This window comes from Lineus longissimus, chromosome 4, assembly GCF_910592395.1.
Source record: "Lineus longissimus chromosome 4, tnLinLong1.2, whole genome shotgun sequence".
In the NCBI taxonomy this organism is placed as follows: Eukaryota; Metazoa; Nemertea; class Pilidiophora; order Heteronemertea; family Lineidae; genus Lineus; species Lineus longissimus.
Genome location: NC_088311.1, coordinates 24,031,165 through 24,055,833, shown reverse-complemented (window position 1 = coordinate 24,055,833; position 24,669 = coordinate 24,031,165). Strand labels below are relative to the sequence as shown.

The window sequence follows — 24,669 nt, the reverse complement described above, 5'->3', positions numbered from 1 at the left end:
CAACGGCAGGAGACAACTACACAATCAAGTCACAACCGAACTGGGGGTCACACTCCCTGCTTCTCGACTACCCAGTGTTACAATAGCGCCTGAAAGACGCAAGGAGACCGATGTGCATAGCCTGCACATATACAAGGTTCGCCATCTAACAGGAAAGCATGGAACCAAGATTCATCGGTCATAACTAACTGGGCCGAGTACAGAATCACGGTACGTTGTAGCCTGGATTTGAAATTGAATAATGAACAACAAAAGTTTAGCGATAATAGGAATATTTTATAATAAAGTTCGTAAATTCAATCAAAATATTTTTTTTCATACAAATGTTCAAACGATTCTAGTTTGGGCTGAGCAACACAATTCGAAAGGAAATTAATAAAAACACATGTAGTGTACTTATTTTCACTGGCCCACCCGATATACCCTGTATCATACATACCACTAGAAAATGTAATCTTAAATCAGTCATAATTTATTGCAAAATCATATCTGCATCTTATCACAGTCTAATGTCCAACTACACGAGGTAGTATACACATGGATCATTTTGTTGTAACCTTATCACTGACTGATGTAACTCCATTGGAACATGACATTAACGGCCGGTTTCATACCGGTGTGTTGATATATAACTAAAAGCTCTCCAATCAAAAATAGTCCAGGTGTGGCCACTTTCTCTACCATGTTTAGATATATACTGAACAGAACTCTATGATTTAGACTTGTTACGAATGAGATGGTCAGACCAAATACATGTAGTACAAATGGTATACGTAGCCATTTTTTTTGATAATGAAATTATGCATCAGGCTGTAGTCCACTTCTCAGACAGCTAGGTCAAACGGAGTAGGTTTGGGTTTGAGCGAGACAATTGGGTCCAAAAAGTAAATCTGCACCTCAGCCAGCAGTTTTTCTGGAAAACGTGTAGAAAAACGCTAGCTAGCCTGCCAAGGTAAATTGTCCAAATCGACATTTCCTCCACATAAGATAACCCCGATATTTTTAATCGCTGGATCCATTTCTTTCATTTTCTCTGATATCACTGCAGCAACTCCAGCAGCCGAACTTGCCTCGATCACAAACTGAAAGAAAATTCTTGCTTATTATTACTGCAAGGGGCAGGGGTTACTCACGAAATTTACTGTTATTGCTACTTCAATTAGAATGAAACATACCTTCATTCTCTGCATAGCAAACTTCATGGTTTGTATCATCTCATCATCAGTCTGGAATCAAAACAATTATCAATGACACCATTTCCGTTTGACTAATATTGATGGGCCCATTGCAGTTCAACTGCAATTATGCTTGTTTCCGAATATTAGCTAATCATTATTTATGTCTAGAAAGAATAATGACATTATTAGTATTGCTGAAGAGTCGGAGGAAACTAGTCGCTAGGGATAGATTAACGCCCTCCGGACGGAGAGTCAGATGTAACAAGTAGACATACATGGAACACCATTATGAACCACGGTAATTGTAACCACTCCTATCGGTGTGTAGTTACTTAGATCGAACTCTACCATCCAAATCAAGAAACCTACCACAGTGAAGACCTCTTTTTCAACGAGCTCTTTCAAAATTGGAAATGTCAACATGCCTACTTGTTGCGTTCTTATACCTTCAGCGATAGTGTTAACAAACCTTGGTGGGTTTGGCCACAAGCGCTCTCCTGAAAGTAAAATAAAGAAACAAAGCTCTGTAGAGGTCGCCCTTGCCTTTCTTATGTTCGCATGAATATTGAACTCAGAACTGTGCTCATGAGCATAGGAATATGACCGGATTGTCAAGATACTTCGAAAGCAGTGTCTGCACAAGTATCATTATTACACATAATCATTGTATTGATATTTTGAATGCACACTGCCCTTCCATTCGGACATGTATTAAGCCACATTTCGTCATAATAGACGGGACCTATAACCCCACAGGCGAAACCTAGGCCAAATCTATAAAGAGTCAACAAATCAATCATACCTACCAGCACAAAGACATTTTTCTAGATCTTTGCCTTTTGGTTCAACAGCAAACACTAAAGAATAAAACAAAATGAAAAAACATGACTGTTTGAAGCATGAACATCTAGACAGGTGAACTGAATAGGTCGGAAGCAAGGGAAAGCAGATTTGTAGGGACTCTTTCATGATAGGACTTTAGTGTTTCAGGAGAGATACCTTTAATGGACGGTTTCATATATTTTGCAGCTATAGCTATTCCTGATGTCATGCCACCTCCACTGATTGGAACAAGTATAGCGTCTAGTTCAGGTACCTGTTCCATTAACTCCATAGCTATTGTCCCCTGAAAATAAAACAACAGAACTTTTAAAATGATCTTATCCAGGCCTTAGTTTACAGCACTCCTAAAATGACAACGACTGTCCTCCTTGGACATAACGTTACCAATCGCCCAATACAGAGCTAATACTGTCCATGTGACCTCTCTTAACTGAGTATTTATGACTTCAGGGACACCTTGGTAAATCTGATATAATATCAATGTGAGTTGCCTCTACAAAAACTTGCCTGTCCTGCAATGACATCATAATGGTCATAAGGAGGAATTATCGTCAAGTTCCTTTTTTCTGAAAGTGCCTTACAGGTCTCAATTCTGAAAAAAAACGGAATGGTGATGTAGGTTTTGCAATGGGCTTGCAAGTGCAACCCTATTTTTGAAAGGTAAATAATGAGCAAAATGTTACCAATCAAATGGGGCCATGTGTCAGAGGTTGATGATTGTTCCTACATGTACATGCAGATAAAAAAATTTCTCTCTCTAATTTTACCTTGATTGGGGACTAGGCTCACAATACACCAACTCAGCTCCATAATCCTCTATTGCTTTGGCTTTGATAGCAGGAGTATTATTTGGGACGACCACCACAGCGTTCATACCTGTGATTTGCGCAGCCCATGCCACGGCCATACCATGGTTACCGCTGCTATGGGTCACCTGAAGTGTAAAGCTCTGTACACACTGACAACATTTTGGGAAACATGTTGGCCAACATGTTGTCCAGGTGCGATGTTATCGAAAATGTTGGCAGTGTGTACAGTTCGGAAACATTCGGTAACATGTTGGTCAAATGTTGCTCAAATGTTGTCGAAATAATACAAAATCAATTTTGTTGCCGAGATGCTAATGATGTTGTCGAGTTTTATCCAATCAGAAATAGGCCACAAATCACATGATCTACCTTAAGCCATGTGATGTAGTCAAAATGGCAGCCTCAAGCAAGGAATGGTTACTGAGAAGTTGAACAACTTATTGCAGTATGAGAAAGTTGTGCCTGTTTATGGGATGTAACATCCAGGGAATATAAAGACAAGAACAAAAAGAAAGCTGCTATTCTAGAAATAGCTACAAAATCTGCCCCATGCTGGTGTCTCATATAAATCCATGGTCTTGTCCACACTCGTTTCTCGGCTGTTATAAAACGCGGATTTTCTCATCTTTACGTCTTCTTCGCCGTCTTTCAATCAGGATACGTAAAATTATGGCAGAGCCACCGACAATACATCTTCTTTTCTTGGAATCTTCCATTGTTTATGAATTTCCCTCAAAAATATTCCCTCAAAAATCCTCATTTCTCGGAAACATTCGACAACAAGTTGCCCAACATGTTGTCGAATGTTGTCATGTGTATACAGGGCAAAATTTTCGATAACATCGCACCTGGACAACATGTTGGCCAACATGTTTCCCAAAATGTTGTCAGTGTGTACAGAGCTTTAGAGCTCATTTTGTAATATCAGACATCATTTTGAAGACCTAGTGCATCAGCAATAATTTTTCAAGTAGCTGCATCCAATAGTATTATGCTCAAGGAAAGCGGTTATCAGTGTAACCTGATGGCTGCATTCACCCCTTCGCTTTGTAGACTGAGGTACAGAGCGTTGAATCTGCGAGACTTGGGAGACGGACGTGAAAACTGTAGCAAGAATGGACACCATATTGATCTACTTACAACGCCAGGAACTTTTGGGTTCTTTTCTTTTAGTGAGAGAATCTGAAAATAAAGTTTAAATAATACATTAACACAAAGAGGCCAGTTAAAAATTAACACATTTTCAATTCAATGTTTCAAATGGAAACATATTCACAACATGACTATAGCCAAAGGATTGACGTTCCCTCCATTTGCCTCTCCAACACCCACTACATTAGAATTAAAGATTCGTCAATGATCATCAGGACTCATACTCGGTCCCACGTAACGGAAGTGCTGCCACCAGCACTGGCTGGAATGTGTGGTCTGGTGTGAAACATATTGATTTGGTGGCACAATGCATACCGACATGTACATATATTTGCTAGTGTAAGCTATACTACTAGGATTAGATTAGGCTACCTGAACAATTGCCCAATGCGTTTTCAGCCTATTAGTAGGACGAGCACACTGCACTGTACTTCATTTATGCATCGAGAAGACAAGGATCTTTATTACGCACCAAGTCGCATCACTGGGTCTATTGTTCGGAAGTCTGTTGCGCCGTCGAGGCAAAGCATGCCACGAATCATTGAATGCGGGCTGCATGGTTATGGGACGGGTATGGAAGGAAGGAAAAACTCACCGCATTTATTGCACCTCTCGCCTTGAAAGCACCAGTCTTCTGAAGGTGCTCCGCCTTAAAAAACACTTTCCTGCCCGTCAACTTGTCAACAGTCGCTGACGTAAATACAGGAGTTCGATGAACAAATGATAAGATGCGTTTTTGAGCTTGCAAAACATCATGAAAACTTGTCATTTTGCAGCCGATTTTAGAAATTTCAGGACGAGGAACACACTCAAGTACCACACCGGCGTTCGAGTCGCTCTACCCGAACGAGTAAATCAGTTCGGCTCGCCTGGTGTAACGGGAACGGTTTTCCCCATACATGCAGGCACGACAGACAAAACAACATCAACAAGGGCACAGAATTGTGGGGGAGCATGATTAATTCAGTTGCAATTCCGAAAATATTCATTCCATTGCCATCCTGACGTGTGCCACAATAGGACATGCATTTCTTCTAAGAGTAGTCTGGTTACTCGAACACTTTCTGGTTTTTCAGCAAAACCAAACGCAAGCTTACTCGAGAGCCCAGACCACCGCCTGCGTTCGTAGTCAAATTTATTGTCAGTCGATGGGTGGTGAAGTGAATGGCACAGTTGGTGTGTTCATTGTGCATAATAAAATATATTCAAAAAAATTTGTATACATGTATATTACAAAATGGTTGTTTATTAATGTTCAAAATGTATAAATTGTTAATTTTCTAACATGTACGTCTTAGTCATGATTTTTCATACTTACGTGTATATGGGAATAAAATGTTCGCACGAACACCTGTACGCTGGCATATACAGAAAATCAACCTTAAATCGTTTTACGTTATTCATCCTCTTGTTGCCTGCGTAATGAACAGTCCCTTAATTAATACGAATAGATAGAGCCCTATTTTTTACCTTCTTCAAAAACAGGCCCAGACAGGACTCTGGGTTACGAACCACGTTATTTTGATTACGGTCTTAGCTTATTAGTAAAACACGGAGAAACCGGATATGCGCGAGTTGTCGGTCCGTGTCGGCATTCCCTCAGAGCTGGACAATCCGTGAGATCCGTATGAGGGATCATCGACAGCTGCGTATTATCGCCACGGTAAATTGTACAAATCCACGAGTTCTCGAATGCTTGATATTACTTAAAGATTCTTAGTTGAGATCTTATCAAGTTTCATGTAAATGTAGTGCATGATCCTTACAAGTCATGTAAGATTCTCATTTAAGATCGTAACTTTTTATCTTGTAAAGATTGCACATGTCATGTACAGTACATGCATACTAAATAAATAAAAAGAAACTTCACTAAGAATTGTGCCTACGATCGAAGCGGGGTTTTCCACCCCGATGATGACACCCATCTCTGATTTTATCACGGTAACACGACTTGTTTCCACTGTCGAAAGTATGGTGATGTAAAAAAAAACAATGTCTGAAATGAATAAAGACTAGCAAATGGTTTTTACTGAAAACGTCATGCATATTTACATGTGGCCGTCCTGTGCAAAACTGATGCAAAAACATTTATCAAATTCATTAATATTTATTACCAATTGATTGTTCTGGCGTTCTGTTCTACTGGCCATAGCATAATTCTATCACTCCAAGCGTCTGTTTCACACAGGCGATCATGGTGATGACTAACCACCAATGGCGTGCAGCATACACAATCCCATCACAATTAAGAGAAAGAGAACACCAGGATGCTCCCATTAAGCCAGAGTGAGAATTATAAGAGCTAGTTTCATGAAGTACCGACCGTGGCAGGATATTTCATCTCGCATCGGATCCGTGGTCCGGCCAACCCGCGACTGCAAAGGAAATTGGCCAGTGAAGACTCGAAATCAAATTTGTTGTGCATGTATAGCACTCGTGCTCTTTTGAGATTTTCCTCAGGAGAGAAAGGTTGCGTGCAGTATTCTGTGGATATTTCTTACAAGAAACGTTCGGAAGTGAACAGGGTAAATGGGACATCAGCTGACAGGACATCGGCAAGTTAAATGAATTTACTTTCACGACGAAAGCGATGTAGGGTGCGCTCCTGGTGGCGTTCATGGCCTACTTTAATCTGTTTACCCACCATGAGCGGACTATCACCATACCTTTATAGCTTAATGTGTCAATATTGTATAATCAATTTGATCTCTGCGGAGAGTGTCTATTCAAGTGCTTAGAGTCATACCCGCCACAAGCCGCGTTTGTGACATGTATCGGCAGACCAAGGACAACATTTATCTATGAATACGCACAATTTGTTTTACTTTGTACATATTACTCTATTCACGATATACACCAGCATTTACTGTTTTACAAGTTTAAATAGGAGAGAATCATTAACTAATGGAATTAGGCAACGCAACTAGGCTTGGAAAATATTTTGAACGTTCTCTTTCTATCTAATGAGGTGGTTGCATAAAACCAGTTGGAGCCAATGATTCGCAATGGAGGAGAACTCGCCGAACCACAAGCAGGGAACTGCCCTCATTAAAATGAAGGAGTTCAACTCGGAGACCGGGTAAGTACCATTCCATGCTTTTCTAACGACGCGTATTCATACACACCCGATGTTACATTTTAGTTATTCCCGTATTTAAGTGTTACCGGACAATAGACAGCGGAGACGACGACTTCTAGACGGGGGAATCGGAGAAGTACGTGCCCAGCCGCTGATCCAAACAGTGAGGGAAAACGGTTGGGAACGGTATCACGCAAACACATTATCACTGATGGGAGAAGGCGCGACCTGTCACAAAATAATTAAGATGCCATAAACAAAAGTCTTTCGGGTCAAGACCCGACAAGAGCTCTTGAAACATTATCTGGCGACTTTGACCGTGAAGACATATTGTCCCGTGCCCGTCTCGTGCAGACCTCCTCCTGATGGGGAGGTTCCTCATTTTGTTGTGCTCACTCAAATTTACCGGAACATTCCTCGCTTGGGCAAGTTTGCTGTGCGAAAACCTTCGCCGTACTACGCTGTTTGAACACACGGTCCGTTTATATAAGATTATACACCTTATTTATTCAGGGGAATATCTTCGTTTATTTAGGCTTTCTTTGCTCGGGCAAAAACATACTGTATGATAGTAGGAATCAAAGGCATTGTACACACAATATGTTTTCCATCGCCCTCGTCGTATCATTCCAAGGACATGCAGGTCTACGTACAGTCTCGTTCAAAAGTTTATGAGCATAACTGAGTCATTGATTTGGTCTTTAAAAATACAGAAAAATACATAAAGGGATGTCTATTTCTTTTGAAGGTTGTCGTCCGTTTAATGAGATGACGGAGCATACCATCATTTGAACGATTTCACCATCAGTTGCACAGGCATCCGCGTTACCTTGCTTGGAATGGAAAAAGGCTGTTTATCTTTGACGTAGACTGTACAGACAACATGCCGTCAAGCCAATCGAAGTATATCACTGCATGAAATAACCAAATAAAAAGCTCGTTTAAATATTCATGGACATGGCAACTAGATGACCTCATCCCCTATTTTGCCTCATACAATCTATGGACTTCCAATGATCGACGATTTATAAATCGATCGATACCTTGCCCTCACTGAATCGGAGGATGGGACTGAATGCGTTGAAACCGGCCAGCACATCTGATTTAATGGTCTTTGTCTGGCGTAGTTCCGATTGTCATTACTGATAGAGATACGAACTTCTAAAGTTTGCATGCAAAGGCCACGTTGCGATTTCCGTCGTGAAAGTAGGAACAAAGCATAAAAAACACGACTGTCTGACAAAAAGTGCCGTTTGCAGTTTGAAGAATTTAGGAATTTTTGACCTGGTACTGGTAACTATTCTAAATAAGGTCACAACTAAGAATCTTAAAATTAAAAAAATAGATAAATGCGAGTTCTTACACAGCGCTTTTTAATGTACAAATGTACAATATTCTCAAAGTGCTTCACAAAACTATCGGCATTTCGACCTGCGGTGTAGTGAAAGCATTAGGAGTCACGCCTCGAAAATCTCTTTAAGAATGATTGCAAAAATGTCATTGCATTGTTCTCCTTTAAAATCCCCTTGCTCTGGACCTTTTGAAATTGAATTTTATATCAGACTTACACATACATAAAGCGTTTCAGCTGGCGAAATATAAACATGCCCTCACCATTACATTACAATTATCTGTTCTTGATGATGCTTCTAACATCGACTCTGAATGATCATAAGTCAGAGCTAAGATTAGTATTGATCACGTTAAACATTCATGAATCTCTTCATATCGTGGCTGGGAGACTCTAGAGGAACAGGCAGGTGTTATGGTGATATTATGCTCAGTTTCTCCTATCGCGTGTGCTGCTACATTGCAAGAGTAATTTTAGAAGGAGGTCCCATGCAGCTAAGAACCTCTCCACTGCCAAACAAGCCTGAGTTTGCTATTGTCGGTTGTGGATTGGAAAGACCGACACCGTATGAGGTTTAGAAAAAGCTTATAGTGGAGAAGCACGAATTCCATTGAAAGATACATGGTTTGGATTTATTCTTACAGGCCGGTTTTACATTCAGTTTGTCACGTGATATCTCTACGGTGGTTGTTCAGCGACCGTTTTAGCCAATGATGACGTAACAAGGAACTATTGTTCATTGGCTGTTAGGACAATCACAGGTCTTCTGATAGTATGTACATGCATACATCCATTGGCAAAGATCCCAGGGATGCAATCTATATACGTGTACACCTGCTGGAATGATGATGACGTGCATTCCCGCTAGAATGATGATGGCCCGAACCTGCCCTGGGTATTGATAGGCATACCGTGTCAATGTAAACGTTCGTGTAGTTTATAGTTGCGAAAATGGGAAATCGTCCACTTATATCGCTGGAAGTGTGACCCATGGATGTGTGTGTGTGTCATGTGTTATCAGGGAGCCCCAGGAGCATGTGCTTTTGACATTTATATGTTGAGATGGTCCACGTACAGTTGTCATTGCAGCTTCAACGGCTGTCGAAAAGGTTCAAAAAGATATCAAATACCTTGACTTACAAGATCCAATTTTCACCGCAGCTTCTACAACAACTCGTATCTTTATCGCCATGTTAAACTGATATTACCCTTTTAGTGTACCAAAAATCTCCTTGTTTCCATACAATAAACAGGTAGAAAGACCATGAACATTCAATAGAGGAAACTGAGAAATAAGTTGTTCTTATTTCCTAGCCTAAACGCTGATGGGATGTATTCAGAGACGGAAACACTCAAAACATTATACCTTGCTTCGAAACTTTCTTTGGAAACTTTCTTTGAACCCTCTATCTGTAGTTTATCAATAATCTGATTAATTCTCATCATCCAGACTTCAAACATCACTGCTGTCTTCCCCACCAAATGATTGATCAATGGCTGCTTTCATGCCGAACTGATCGTCAATAATCAGTTCTGTCTGACTAATCTTCGTCCACGGGTCATTGCCGCAGAAATGGATAGGGCCCATAAGTCCCCGCTTCTGGACGAACCGGCTGTAGCCATCCGCTGCTCGTTGTGCCCAAGGCATTCCCATGATAGGCTACATTACCATTTGGGACTCCCTCCGAGCCTTATTAGCCTCTGATATTCCCTCTGGAGCCGTGATCACATCATTTTATAGCTCACCCCATAACATTTTATTACCAATGGCCAACATTACAAGCCTCATGGCAGATGGGACGCCGCATGCTATTTTATATCTCGCCAATCATCGAGTTATGTCGAAACTTAGCTACCAGGGCTACCCAGCAATTGGAACTTCGTGGCAATGTCTTGCCCAAAATGAGACTCAAATCCATCTGTCGTTGACTCCATTTTATGAAAATCTCAAAATGGGCTGACTAGTGTAGATAACGGAGGAGACACTCGGGCTGCTAAATAAATAGCATTGGCCAGAGATAACAATTAAGCCAGACTACATGTACATGTACATGTACATGTACCTGTGTAAAATATAACCATAGTTATTGGCGTGCCTTCGGTGTAGGATTCCAGTCCGATTGAAGCTTTTGCAATGAAACGTATTGACCAAGGTGATATATATTTGAATAGCTTCGTAATATATGCCTAACTATTATATAATGCATCTAAATCAATTGATAATCCAATATCATAGTAAAGGCGTTGTATTTCGCATAATGCTATTTTGACTGCAGTGTTTATGGATGCGGATCATATCGGCAACAGGTCTAATACATAATCAAGCAATCTGTGGATCAAAACGAATATCATGATTGAGCAATAGAGAAATAGACAACACGCAATGTGTGATAATTATCATAGCAACAAGAAGCATTAGCTGTATTATTGAAGTAAAAGCCTAGCTCTAAATCACTGGGGTCAAATATTCAGCTACGTTGCCTCTTCCTACGTGGCACCCTATCTGTCACTATTGCGAGCAGTTATTTTCACATCGGCCTACTCCATGTAATAAGCAAGATTTTACGTTCAACATGTTTAAGTCAAGTTTCTAAATAACTCAAAGCAACAACCCCAATTCCGGGATCACCATTTTGCCATCGTCTACCCACCCTCGCCAAATCTTCCTAATGACTACTGTACTATTAGTACTAATGGCTTTACCAGTTTCCCCACTGTTATCAAAGGTCTATGCACATTTAACCAGTGAGCCTGGGTCCAGTCAAAAGTTAGCCAATGGAAAGCATGACGAAATTCGTCTTTGTTCAGGCGAGTCTAATTGAAAGTCCATTGGACTGAACTGAAAAGATAACTCTAAGTTGAAGCTAGCGTCAATTTGGTGTCAAGCTATTTTTAACAGCCGGGCTACGATAGTCGGGTCCACAACAGACACAGTTCTGGTCAGAAACACAGAAGTAAAACTGACGCTGAAAGTGTTTTTTCGTAATATTTATTTTAGAACAAACAGTACATTACAAAACAATACATACAAATTAGGGGCAGCAATGCCAAGACAGGCCAGCATACAGCTAGTCCGGAAGGCCCCGCACACAACAGGATCTGGTGGTAGCATGCCAAGATAAATCGGCGAAGAACATGGTTCCAAGCATCCCTACACACAGTTGTAGTGGGTCACTTGTGACAACAACAAAGGCCTCACAGCGTTCAAGTCCACACCGCTTCGTCGACGCCTTGTCGTTGTACACACACACCACACTCTGCTTCAGGGCTTAGACTGCCAATTCGAACATGAACACATCAACACTAACAGTCCTGAGCCAGTTACATAAGTCCTATTAATAGTTTCTAATGTCCCATTCACAACTTGTAGTGTTCATTTACAATGCCCTATTCAACTCGGTGCGTAATGCATAAAGGATCTTTAGCATAAGAGGGAATTGTGGCCTACAAGTAAAAAAAACAAGTCGAGAAGCTTCTCTCAATCTGAGCTCAGGAAAAAATGACGTAAAGGCCATTCCTTCACAAATAGCCAAATACTAAAACAACTGTCACCGTCGATATGCATGCTGCACTCAGCCCGCACGCAGGGCGGATTTACGCAATGGGGGACTTATGGCAAGATCTGACGAGCTAGTGTGGTGGACCCCTCCGTGCATGACTTCAAACCTGCCCCTGACGCGTGATGCATGGCATGTCCCAGATTGATACCAAACATACTCTGGTCTCTTCAGGGGACAACGCTGATGAGATTCTCATAAGATTCTTGGTTGAGATATCAGCAGTTCCGTATTCGCTTCAATGTACAGTTTTTACAAGATATGCTTTCAGCGAGCGATAACAAAGTTCCACGGAACTGCGCTAACCACACTATCTTACAATCTTGGAAATAATGTTCTCTCTGATGTGTTGATATGAAGCAGAATTCCCAGAGGAGAACGAGGCAATGTAGCGGACTGTCAAGAAAAATAAGGCGTGATCAATATGCAAAAGTCTCCAGTTCGTTGCCACAAATAATGAATTGTATGTTATTTTTAAATACGAGTATTAAATACGACTATTTCAATAGTGCATGCGTGTTCATTATAAATGCTAATAGTGGCGGGAAGAGATTAATTTGTTTGTACTAACGGCAATGTACCATGAGTTGTAGATTACCAACACCACATCAGAGCCTTATACAGCTATGTGCATTGGTGAGCACGATCAGGCTACACGCACATATCGGCCAAGGTCACATTCGATCAGTGGTATCCATGGTTTGGGTCCATGAGCAGAAGTACTTAAACACTACATGTAATTCATCTCTAATTAACGGTGCTGATCTGTAATTAGTTAATGGCATATCATTGTATACAAAAGTTTGTCTCCTAACGTGATGGATTCCCTGTATGAAACGTCACAGAATCTCGATTTGTTTTGATCTATAGAAATTGAGTTGTACACTGTAATAAATTGCTGTATCGGATACAGCATAGTAGTAATAGTGATCACAACACACGTGTCAGATCATCATCATACAAAATGTACATTGTGTATTAAACATGTACGTAATGACTTTTGAAAGATTTCAGTGACACCGATTACAGCGAAGCGACCACCGGAATGGCCAAACAATACGTTGTGAAAATGGATGATTATCCTTTTTCAGCCGAAAATATGGAAAAATCGACTTGGGACTTTATGATTTTTCATGTTTGCAATTGAATACACTTGACGTCCGCCCCGGCATTAATCAGAAAGTGCAAATTGAATTGGGAATTGAGTCGAAACGAATGTTGTTACGCCTTTGATGAAAGAAATGCTGAGTAGAGTGATACCATTGCTGTCATCTTGATGATCGTCATCTTACCATCGGAGAATTCGGTCCGTTCGAATTTATAACTAAAGCGGAATGATTATAATGATAGTCTAACGCCATTTATTGCTGGAGGACTCTCTTTTGATGGACATTTTTGAGGAAGGTCGGGGCGCCTTGCCCTTCCTCGGACGTGGAACTATTGACTGAGTTTATGTTCAGAATTTGACTGGCTGCCTATAGCAGCATTTTTATCCGAAATAAGGACAACTAAAACTTTGAAAGGTATTCGAATCGGTCCATTCGAATCCCCTACCAACCTACACTACTAGATTGTCCTTGGAAGAGTTCTGGGAATTGTCATGAGCTCTGCCATCCACTGTTTCATAGTGCCTAACTTCTTGAAATTTGGCTACTAGGCATATTCATTCAAGAGACCAACACCTCGGAAGACCCATGTTATTGAGTTTTTGTATTGTCTGTGAATCTTTGGAGCTTGCGAAGATTTCCGCTATTTTAGAGTAACCCGGACGTATTATACCATTTTATCGGGCTATCATACTGCAGTTTACCCAAGCGATGGAACCCATGCTTTAACATTCATAGGAATGCGCGGTTATGCCTGATTGTCGAACGGGAACTGATGCTTGTCGCTGCTGATGATTGTAATGAAGATTCAATTTGGTTGATTGTAACCAGGAAATTGTTCATGACATGTAATATTGTTCAGGAGTGCTCTATCACTGTGCATTTACGCCCATCACATGGAAGGGATCATATGTTGTCATTAGCTTAAAGGTTAGAAACCGCTCTTGACACCGGTGATGATGATATTCATGTAGATTAGATGATTATGCTATTATATGGAGAGTAATTCCTTGCTACCCAGTAGATTTTGTTCATCTATACCACAAATTATCCATAAGTTGTTCGAGTTGTAGCATGCATTAGCAGGCTTCCCACCCATGTTAAAGTTATTTTAATAATTTAGAAAACCATTCGAATTTAACAGTGTCTGCACAGACGTTCTTAAAGGTGTTCTTAAAGGACGGATTAAGGAAGGTTTAAAAACCATGAATCCGCTTACTGGAGAAAATTACAGTCTCTGGGTTTTTATCTAGGGGTCTGACCACCCGGCTATGAAAAATGACGGATGTATTGCTCGACCGCAATTCTACCAATTCCGCATTCTCTCCCACCTCAGCTGACAACTAATACATCAGTCTCCATCATCAGACCTGTTATTATGATACAGTCCAACAAGTTTCCCACACTCTTCATCCACTCTTTCTATTACAACGAACCCCAGCGATAGAACCATCCAAGCATAATACGAAATGCCAAGACCCGGCTCTCGAGGGTGTCGTAGACGTTCGTCTACATCCAGTCTTGCACGCATTACCATGTTCGTCTTGATGGCTCTCTTACATGGCATATGTACAGCGTATGTCAAAAATATTGTCACCCAAAACTCATCTTTATCAATGACTTCGTCAATTGAAAATGCATTACAAATGATTGCCATCTTGCATTGCACATGTATAACAGAACAGCAAAATCATTGTTCATTATAAAGATATACATCGCAGGGCAGGTACGTTGACATAGTAAAGCTCAATCCTGTCCAACCCCTCGATTATGGCTGTAAATAAGTCAAATATCTTACAAGAGTCATAAGATCTTTGGCTAAAATCTGATTCAGTTTCATGTATATGTACATGTGCATTCTTCACAAGACTCTTGTAAAGACTGTCAGTTAAGATCTTAACCACTGCCGAATCTTACAAGTTTGCTTTAAAGATTCAACATGAACTTGATGTATACGAAACTGAATAAGATCTTGAAAACTGATAATCTTCTTTAAATTATTGATAACTGGGTTTCACTAAAGCACTAACTTCTCACTCATGTTGACAACAAGACCCACCTTGGCTGCATACTACCAGAAAGGTTGTGCTATTAATTGACGAATGAAGTGTAGGCGTGGTATTCCGTCCCTATGAGAATCAACATCCCGCGTATTGCGAATGCATGGCGCTGTTTGTGATAATTGAGTTTCGCGATGTGCAGACATATGCGACATGCTCAGGGGGCTTTGACCACCTGGTGTTGTCCGTTCGGTTCGTATTATTATAGATAGATATTTGGTTGAAGCATACGAAAGAGCCATCCTACATATAATATTATATAATCTATCCTAGCTGGCTAGGATTCCGCCGGCTTTTCTGTAAATCAATTTTGTCTCTCTGATGCAAAACTACTTTAACACACTTTCTTCTATCATGCACTTTCGTATCAAAACAACATCATAATCGAGAAATAGCATCAGTTGCTAGTGAAGTGGTCGAAGTCAATCGAGGAAAGATCTTAACTAAATGAAGGAATGGTACACGAATCCTACCGAGATTGTACATGTACTTGTAACGATTAAGATATTGTACTACAAGAATCTGATAAAAAGTGTGTTTGAAATTTCGACATAGGAATTGCTATCGTAAGAGTTACAAAATCTCCCTAAGTTTACAGAATATGAGAATTATTTCCGACTTATGCTCGGTCTCACATAACGAGCTAACCACATTTCTATGGTCTCATTTGTATGCATGCCACAAGCATAATCTACTCTCAGCCTAGCAAAGATAAAATTTATTGAATTCCCAAATTCTGCAAGTCCGGAGATGGTGGGTAGGATTATATGTAATACGATGTATTCCCAGATGAAGCTGCAGGCTACGTCGTATGGACTGATAAAATCTGCCAGTACATGTATCACATAATCAATCATCGCCCAAAAACTCAGCCATGTACCTCGCCCAAATTTGATTTGGGGGTACCTGTGCAAGCAGCACACAAACTACATCTCACTTAGCCAGATAAATGTACTGAAGTTCATTTTTTCATAACACAATTTTCGATGCACCAATTTCCTGTATTTGCAAGTACATAAATATATTTTCTATTTTTCCGCGACTGTACAGTTCTTCTATATTCGAAACGTTGATACTCTATAATAAATCACCCGTAATGTTCCTGACGTTGAACAAGAAAGCAATTTAAAGAACAGCAATTTGGCAATTTCCGTTCCACTTTATTGCATAGCTGTGTCACTAAGGCTCTAACGCTAGACGATAAACACCGGTTAGGATGATATGGTACGGGAACTCGTCTTACCGCACTATTAATTTCAAATTCAAATTCAAATGAGCTTTATTGTCACTTTATACTCGCATCCATACATAACTCAAATCGCGTTCATTGTGAAATTCAAGCAAAACCGCGGGATGATGATGATAAAAAATACGTTGAGGGTGTATCACGCATCACAATAGAAAATTAGGGAAAGTCACATCAAACAAAAAAGCCTCTTCAGAATACGTGCCATGCAGTTCAGAAAATCAAGAAATTTTCTGCAATCTTTGTTATTTACGGTTACAGCCGACTTTACAATCTAGGAGTTGTGTGCTGAATTTAAGTCTCGTCACTTAATCTCAATGCTGAGCTGATTAAATATTTACCGACATTGGTCGATTCATTTCATTAAAAGACGGAAGCATCTATAACCGCTGCTCACTTCAGTTAATCAACTTTGCATGAAAAACGCCGATGGTGATGAAGAAGGTTTAGAGGGGAGGTAACGGATGTGACTGCGAATAAACGGCCCATTGCTATTTCTCATCAACTAAGTTGTAGGGAAATAAAGTAAAGTGACAAATCTTTGAGGACGTTTGAATTTTTCAGAACTAGCTGAGAGGCGCAAAGATTTACAAGCTTATACACTGCAAAGTTCTTAGGTTGAATAATACAGATACCGATTCTTACACGATTTTATTGAAGATCGTATTCAGTTTCGCACACATGTACATTATGTATGTACAGAATTTACAAGTGAATCTTAAAGAATCTTTTTTTTAAGAGTGTGTGTCATGTGTGTACATTTACAGTATAAAAAGAACCAATTTTCATCTTTGACTAGCTTTGAAATGTGAAATATTTGCAGAAGCCGGCTGCATACTTTTCATAATGTTGTTGAGCCAACTCCGCTAATTGATCAAGCCTTCTTCCCCATCTCCCAATATGGTGCTACATCAAGAACTGGCGCTATTCAGACTAAAGCTACACACTCACACATTCACAGTGGGGGAGATCTTGATTAAATGGACAATGTATGAACATGTCTTTGTACGAGTCGATGTTTTCCGGGCAGCCATAGTGATGGATGACCCTGGAATGAATGATGGTGTGCTGAAGAAAGGGTGGTTCAGAATTGGTGTGCGGAAGAAACCGCAGTACATGAAACAAATTTGAAGAGTTCTCGATCGGCACGTGGTACGAGAGTTGCCATTTATTCTGGAGAATGGTGTATAGAAAGAGTTATAGGCGGATATGGAAAAAATCCTCCATATATCATCGTTGTGGGATGATATGTGTGCTCGTAGAGTATGATCATAGATATACTGTTCTTTATTCTCGAAAAAAATCGTAATAGCTGTAAATACTGATAATTTGTTTAACAGTGTATATAAAGGGGAAAAAGACACTGCAGTGAGGTTTATTCTCTCAACACAAAACTCATATCAACACTTTCATCAAATATTATCAACACGCGCTCTATTTCAGCTGGATTCGCAATGGTGAAAAGCATCTGTTGATGGCAATGATGTATCACAACATGAGGTGCAGATGTCGTTCGATTAGAGGGTGTGAGAGCAAAGCACGCAGCTGTTACACTGCTTTCTGTGTCATTTTGTAATAAATTCGCCGACGATAAAGAGTAGTAAATTACTTTTTTAACCGAAAAGCATGCAGTGTTTCGCATCAGCAGACTTCTGAAAAGGTCAAACCGGGCAAAGCTCAGATCTTGTTTCATTAAATATGGTTCAGGATTTAATATCATAACGAGTATTGAGAGTTTCACGTCGATATTTCACAACTTCTAACCCCATGTATTCCGACCTGGGTCAAATTTTGCTCCTGAAGACCTGAACTGTGAATGGGGTTTCTTATAAGATTCGTATTTAAGGTCTTAACTAAAAATCTTATTCAAGGTCTTAACTAAAAATCTTACAAGAATCTTGTATCGAATGTAAATACTCTTGTATACAAAACTGAATAAGATCTTACCGAGGAATCTTATTAGAATCTTGATTTGAATTTATGACCTCGGCATGCTGGAGTTAACAGACACCGACATGACCAGTCCAAGAAACACAAATGATGCATTGTCTGGAAGCTGAGTGTCTGCTCCTTGATTCAACCAAGGCCGGCAGATTATCTTAGTTGTGTTCCAGTGCCAGTTGAACCAAACAGCCATTATATGTGAGGAGCAAGATGAGGACAAAATCGATGATTCAAGACGGCCTATATCTTCTATTTCTATGGAGCAGTAGATGACTCGATACAAGACGGGACCTGCTGGGGGAAAGCTGTTGTCGCGTTCTAAGGCTGCTTTCTCTTCTCATTAGCGATGATGAGCTTATGAGCTTATTATGCAAGATGACATTTTTCATATCACTTACATTTCTGAGCATAGAACTAATTTTGCTGGCAGGAGACTTTATTGGGCTGTATGAAGTAGCCAAGTTGTCAGTCCTCAGCATTATTTGTCGGACCCTTGGGTATCATATGTTAGAACGCAGCGTTTATCTGAATAACTAAAAACTCCAACTATTTCTCCGGCAACATTATCTAAAGCAATAAAACAAGAAAGAGCTTTGCAGGAGTTTGCATGGTATGAGGTCATTTTTGCCAAAACGGCCGACCTTTTTTTGCGCCAAGTCGTTTGTAGTTCATGTGGCCTATTCCTTTACAATGTAGAAATATTTCGGTAGTTCATAGTAGTCATAAGGCACACGAGGTCCGAGCGTCGATTTCTCTCGACCCTGATGCGGCTGGGTGAGCGCAAATATGGTAATTGAAGGATGCATCGCTGAATAGTCAGCTGGTTACGCCATTGATCGTTTGATGGATGTAAGAGACGTTAAGCCATAATGGCGGGGGACTTGTTCAATGTGTACCATTGGTATATGTGGTGGCACATGCCAAACGACCAATATATCACTGTGATATCCTTTGGGTCTTTGTACATCGAGGCAGATAATTGACAAAAAGCATTTTCCTCGTCTTCATAAAAAGCTAGAGCCATACTGGTCCGGTCGGGGACAATTTTCGTTCGTTTAAAATATGAAGGGTTCAATACTTTCTTTAGACTTCTTCTTCTACTTGTTGTTGTTGTTGTTGTTGTTATGTTGTTGTTGTTGTTTTGTTCTCATTCTGATTCTTGTCCTCCTCATTTTCATTTGTTTGCATCCTCTTTGAGGCGTTTACATGTCACGGCAATTTTATGCGGCGAAGCAAGAACTTCTTTCGGCCGATCAGGGTTTGAATCCTACAGCAGTTGGCATCCTTACCATATCATGTTCTAATTTGGCTTTTCGCAGGTGACTGCCACACGACTGAACGACCAAGCTGTGTCTCAAAATCATGCATTTAGATTACGATTATTTATCAATGTCTATCTTTCCAGCAGTTGTACTGTTGAACGAACAGAGACCGAGTTCAAGGAAGCCGAGCAAAGCGGTACGACAATCAACCTTAACATAGCGGGCGTCCACCACCAAGTGCCACTCTCCACTTTATGGCGGTTCCCCAGCACGAAACTTGCTCGACTTGCTGACTATCACCAGCGGAAGATCAACAATGGTTGTGATGATGAGGCTTTGTCCACCAATTACTACTTCAATAGACACCCGGGGGTCTTTCAAAGTATCATAGATTTCTATAGAACAGGTAGGTAAAAGGTTTTGCACCATAGTATGTGCTTCGAAGTTTTTGAGGGGTGAGGCAGCCTTACTATTGCTATAGTTGTTCCAGTACCACTTAACCTTAGATGAACTATAATTGACGACGATTTTCGAATAGTTCTCCCATAACCCGAGCTACTTTAATTAGGAAAGCCGATTTATAAGTGTTGCGTAAATAAATTCTCCCAGGATCACACCACAGGCGTTCGTAATTCGTACATGAGGGTTGCGGAAAGCTGGCTAGTTTCAGAAAACACGATGTGAACCACCAAATGAAAAATACATGCATGTTAGTGTGCAAGTTCCATGCATCAGCAGCTGGTTGTTTCTCAAGCAACTTTTACAAAAAGAACCCATCATATATCAACTTATTAATTATTTCTTACTGATATTGAAGTGGATGGTTTTGTAGATCCGTTATAATAGAACACTATGGATGATATACTGAGCAATGTTTTACATAATGATCCATTTTGTCAAATGCAAAGACCAAGCTACGTATTCCTTTTAAATAAGGATTTGAATCATTAATCAAAGTCATTGACTTCAAATTCCATTTCCATTAGTGGATCACATATTGGCAGACCATCGTGACTCAGTCGGAATCGCCGTTTAGGTAAAGTGTGTAAAATTCATCCGCTCTCATCCCATCTGATAATAATTGACTTCACATACATTGAAATCGAAAGACACTTTTCTTCCATGATGACATTTCCTGACCTTCTGTTGTGTTTCCCCCATTCATCTAAAGATTCTCTTCTTACCAGAAACAAACATTTAATTTATCCGCATGGTTTTTTACAATTTCTTCCAGGATTTCCTCAATTTTCGAAACTTCCCTTTGCAGATCTATTTATTTACTTTATCTAATTATATCTCAATTCATCATACGATTTTTGCATTTATCAATGCAGCGAATCTGGTGTCAATGAAATTGAGAGTCGAGCACAAACTGCAACTTCTGAAAATACCAGCGGGACACCAGTAACTTATATCGCCAAAGTTAGTGAAGGAGAATAAAAGCTTCGATTTTGACTCGTACAATATCCAACTCTGCTGGCAACTGACGTATTGCATGACGTGCAGCTCGTAATATTATTGTATCGGGGCATGTTTACCTGAAGCCGCCCAAAGATGGGTGAAGCAATGTGCAGTATTCTTAGCAATTCGGTGTTATTGTTACTTTTACGATATCAATCAAAAACATATTTTATTTAAAGAGATGTAATATTTTATTGTATGATTCATTCTTTATTTTTCACTTTCCAGGAGAACTTCACTATCCGTCAGATATTTGTGGCGTCATCGCAAAGAGAGAATTTAAATTCTGGGAAGTGTCAGATCAAACAATGGAAGCGTGCTGTATTACGAACTATGTCTCTGCTAGCGGCAACCTCGACATATTGTCTAGGTTTAAGAGAAAACACATAAAACTTGATAAAGCTCCGGAGCCTGTCGACGAGGACGAGGTGAAGACATGCAAAATGAAGGTCTGGACCATACTAGATGACCCGAAACAGAATTGGCCTGCCATGGTAAGGGTATCACAGGGCGCTCATCTCCAAGCTGAACGCGGTGTAAAACGGAGAGTAGTCCGTCCGATGGGTATTCACTCCTGTACAGACTTTCATTACTCACAGCACGAGATACCAGGCGTGTTACGATACTCGAATCAATCAATTAATAAGTAATCTGCCCTCAGTCGACACACAACCTGCAGAGAACACGCATAAAATGAGACTATTTGTATAGTCTGTCCGTAGTTGTCTGCATCAATTGACTGAGGTTGATTAATTGCTATACTGTATTCTCCCGGTGTTTTCTACTTCACATATCATGAGTAGGCGCTCACGTAAATTCAGTAATGAATGGCCCAGCCGAGACACGGATCGAGTGTTTGTTTGCACCCTTGTCGAAAATCCCAACAACTTTCTTGCAAAGATTCTATGTTGGGACCTTATTTAGTTTCGTATACAAGTCATGTACATGTACAATCTTTGTATGATTCTTGTGAAGCCTTAAAGCTTTCAGGATAATTCGAGTAAAGCTATAATCTAAATCTTGTATCGGGAACATGATTTTATTACATGAGAATCTTATAAGAATTTAATCGGAATGTTTGACATTGGGTGGAAGGGAATGCCGAGGTGATATACGCATCCGCGTACAGCCATTACATGGCATAACCATCACAGTTCCCTCGGTTTCTTACAAGCTAAACGACTGCTACGCAAATTGCCTCTGGCATGTCTGGTGCATTTTACTTTTTAATTTCACTACGGTTAAAATGGGTCCCTTGCTAGCAATTTCTCCTACGCCTCCTCTCTACGTTTCTCAACCAAAGCAGCCCGTTAATAGATTTTTGGAGTCATGAAACTTTAAGAGTGAGCGTGATGGAACTACAATAGAATTCCCATGAAATGAGAATAATCTACTGTATTGTTATGTATAGTATGATTATACGTACACCGTAGATTGACTGAAGATATACATGTATTATTATTCTCCCTCTTGGGTGGCGGTTTAAATTATTCAGTTTCATTACTCGAGCCTATTTTTCCCACTGGTACATTGGATGACGTGATGATAATCATTCATTCAAATTAGTTGAAAGAGCTCACTGAAGGCTTATTTGACTGCATTAAAGCTGAATCGAATGAGCAAGCTTTACAGGGGGAGCCGCGGCAAACATTTTTATCAAGCGTTCTGAATATGCTAGTTCAGGTTTGCACGTCGGCCATTACATTTGAGCTAGAGGCCCGATATCAACATTTTCAGAAAATGTTATGGAATTATGTATTGATGTGGGGCAGAAGTAGAAACTAAGCTCACAATGAATACCGAAGAGAAAGACACCAGTATCTGCCTCTCCCTCCTGTTTGTGTGAACGTTACGATACTCACTTGTTTGCAGTACTTGACGCCTTCTGGCGGAAGTTGTGGAGACTATCAAGACAGTTGTTAGTATTTCGTCTAATTTTGCGTTTCATTCCTTTCAGATTTATGCAACAGTCTCGTATCTCATTGTGATGGGTAATATAGTTGGACTCTGTGTTGAGACAATGGAAGTTGGTGAGGTAGCAACGAATGTGTCCTACACGTGCAATGGAAGGGACGAATACGTCATAGTTCGACATCCCATATCTTCCCTGAGATATGTTGATATGGCATGTGCTGTGTTCTTCACGATCGAGCTCCTGTTCCGCCTTTTGTTCTGTCCAAACAAAAGCCGGTTTGTTCGGCATCCGCTGACCATCTTGGACGCGGTGGCCTTGATACCCACCTACGCTCACCTTGCCATGACTTACAGCAGTCCGGACTACTGTGTCATCAAATACAACCGGGTACTCGCCACGGTCATGACCTTACGTATCCTACGGGTATTCAGACTCTTCCACTTACTCAGACACTACAACCCTTTCTTGATTTTCGTCTACTCGATACGCATCAGCTTCAGGGAGTTTTTTATGTTGATAGTGTTCATGGGAGTGGCTGTGCTATTCTTCGGAACGTTAATCTATCAGGCTGAACAATCCGAGTTATACGACACGAAAAGTGAAATGTACCCGGATGCATTTGCTGGGCTGTGGTGGGCGTTGATAACAATGACTACGGTAGGGTACGGGGATAAGTACCCTATCACTGGCGCTGGCTATATCGTCGGTTCGTTCGTTGCCCTATCCGGTGTGCTCATCGTTGCTCTGGCCGTGCCTATCATTGCCAACAACTTCACGCTCCTCTACGATTTCTATGCAGCGAGCGAGAAGCTTGGGGAAAAGGAGAAGGAGCTCGGGGAACATGCGGAGAAAAAAGGATGCAGTTCTTGTTGTGGGAGATATAAACCCGTGCAAACCAACTTCGAAACTAATGTGTAGAATTTCAACTCTTCTCTTGACCTTTTATCTTTAAACTTTTAATGATCTTCATAGTATTCTTCTTTGAGAAATTCGACTACAAAATTACGCCTCAGCACAGTTCGTGGAGGTGATGCAAAGGTTATGCTCAAACTATTGGCACCAATGTATAATTATGGTGTCCTGGCTATCCACTGCTCGGGTATCTTACATTCTTGCACATGCCACGTTCTGAGACACTGCTGGAACGCGTAAACAAATAGTCTAGACAAATACTGTTGCCTACCTTTTAGAATTTCCTATAGCAGTTAGTAGACGAAGTACCCTTTGCACTCTTTATGATGTTTCACTTTGAATGCGTTTGCTGATTCTTATACAATCCTTTTTCAGTTTCATACAAATGTACATGCACAGTCTTTACAAGCGTCTTGTAGTTTTAATCAAGAATCTTACAAGAGTATTGTAGATATTACACATGTAAACTGAATAAGATCTTAATTGATTAAGAATCTTATAAGAATATGCCGTTGGAATAGGATAAGAATTTTCGGCTTGCATGGAATACTTAGAAAATGTCTCGGAATATTCACACGATTGTTTTTGTTCATCAAGAGCAACATAAGGCCATTAGAAACTGCCATTAGCTAACCACAGGGCTTCACAGAATAACAAAGGTCACAAAAAGTTATACATCTTCGAAAATTCTCTGGCGACTGGATACTAGTAGGAGTTGCAGAGAGTATTGAGACAGACATTTGATTCAGCGACTATGTCTGTCACTGTCTCGTTGTGGTAGTTGTACATGCAAC

The 24,669-nt window shown here is 40.4% G+C and overlaps 2 protein-coding genes across 3 annotated transcripts; one reads left to right on the top strand and one right to left on the bottom strand.

The window, feature by feature from the left end:
• Positions 1–24: 24 nt before the first annotated feature.
• On the bottom strand, positions 25–4,769 carry LOC135486988 (serine racemase-like). Its single transcript, XM_064770227.1, has 9 exons — positions 4,578–4,769; positions 3,971–4,012; positions 2,789–2,955; positions 2,529–2,613; positions 2,178–2,304; positions 1,985–2,035; positions 1,548–1,675; positions 1,176–1,226; positions 25–1,082 (listed from the first exon to the last, which is right to left on the bottom strand). Exons 1-9 carry the CDS (start codon positions 4,749–4,751, stop codon positions 936–938), a joined length of 972 nt encoding a protein of 323 aa, XP_064626297.1. The 5' UTR covers positions 4,752–4,769; the 3' UTR covers positions 25–935.
• Positions 4,770–6,308: 1,539 nt separating this feature from the next.
• LOC135487245 (potassium voltage-gated channel subfamily C member 3-like) lies at positions 6,309–24,287 on the top strand. Of its 2 annotated transcripts, none has more exons than XM_064770767.1 (4): positions 6,309–7,061; positions 19,734–19,993; positions 21,277–21,542; positions 23,006–24,287. In XM_064770767.1, the coding sequence occupies exons 1-4, from the start codon at positions 6,988–6,990 to the stop codon at positions 23,879–23,881; spliced, it is 1,476 nt and encodes a 491-aa protein (XP_064626837.1). In that variant the 5' UTR covers positions 6,309–6,987; the 3' UTR covers positions 23,882–24,287. The 2 variants fall into 2 exon arrangements, with proteins under 2 accessions (XP_064626837.1, XP_064626836.1); XM_064770766.1 differs by having other exon boundaries at positions 19,731–19,993.
• Positions 24,288–24,669: the final 382 nt, after the last annotated feature.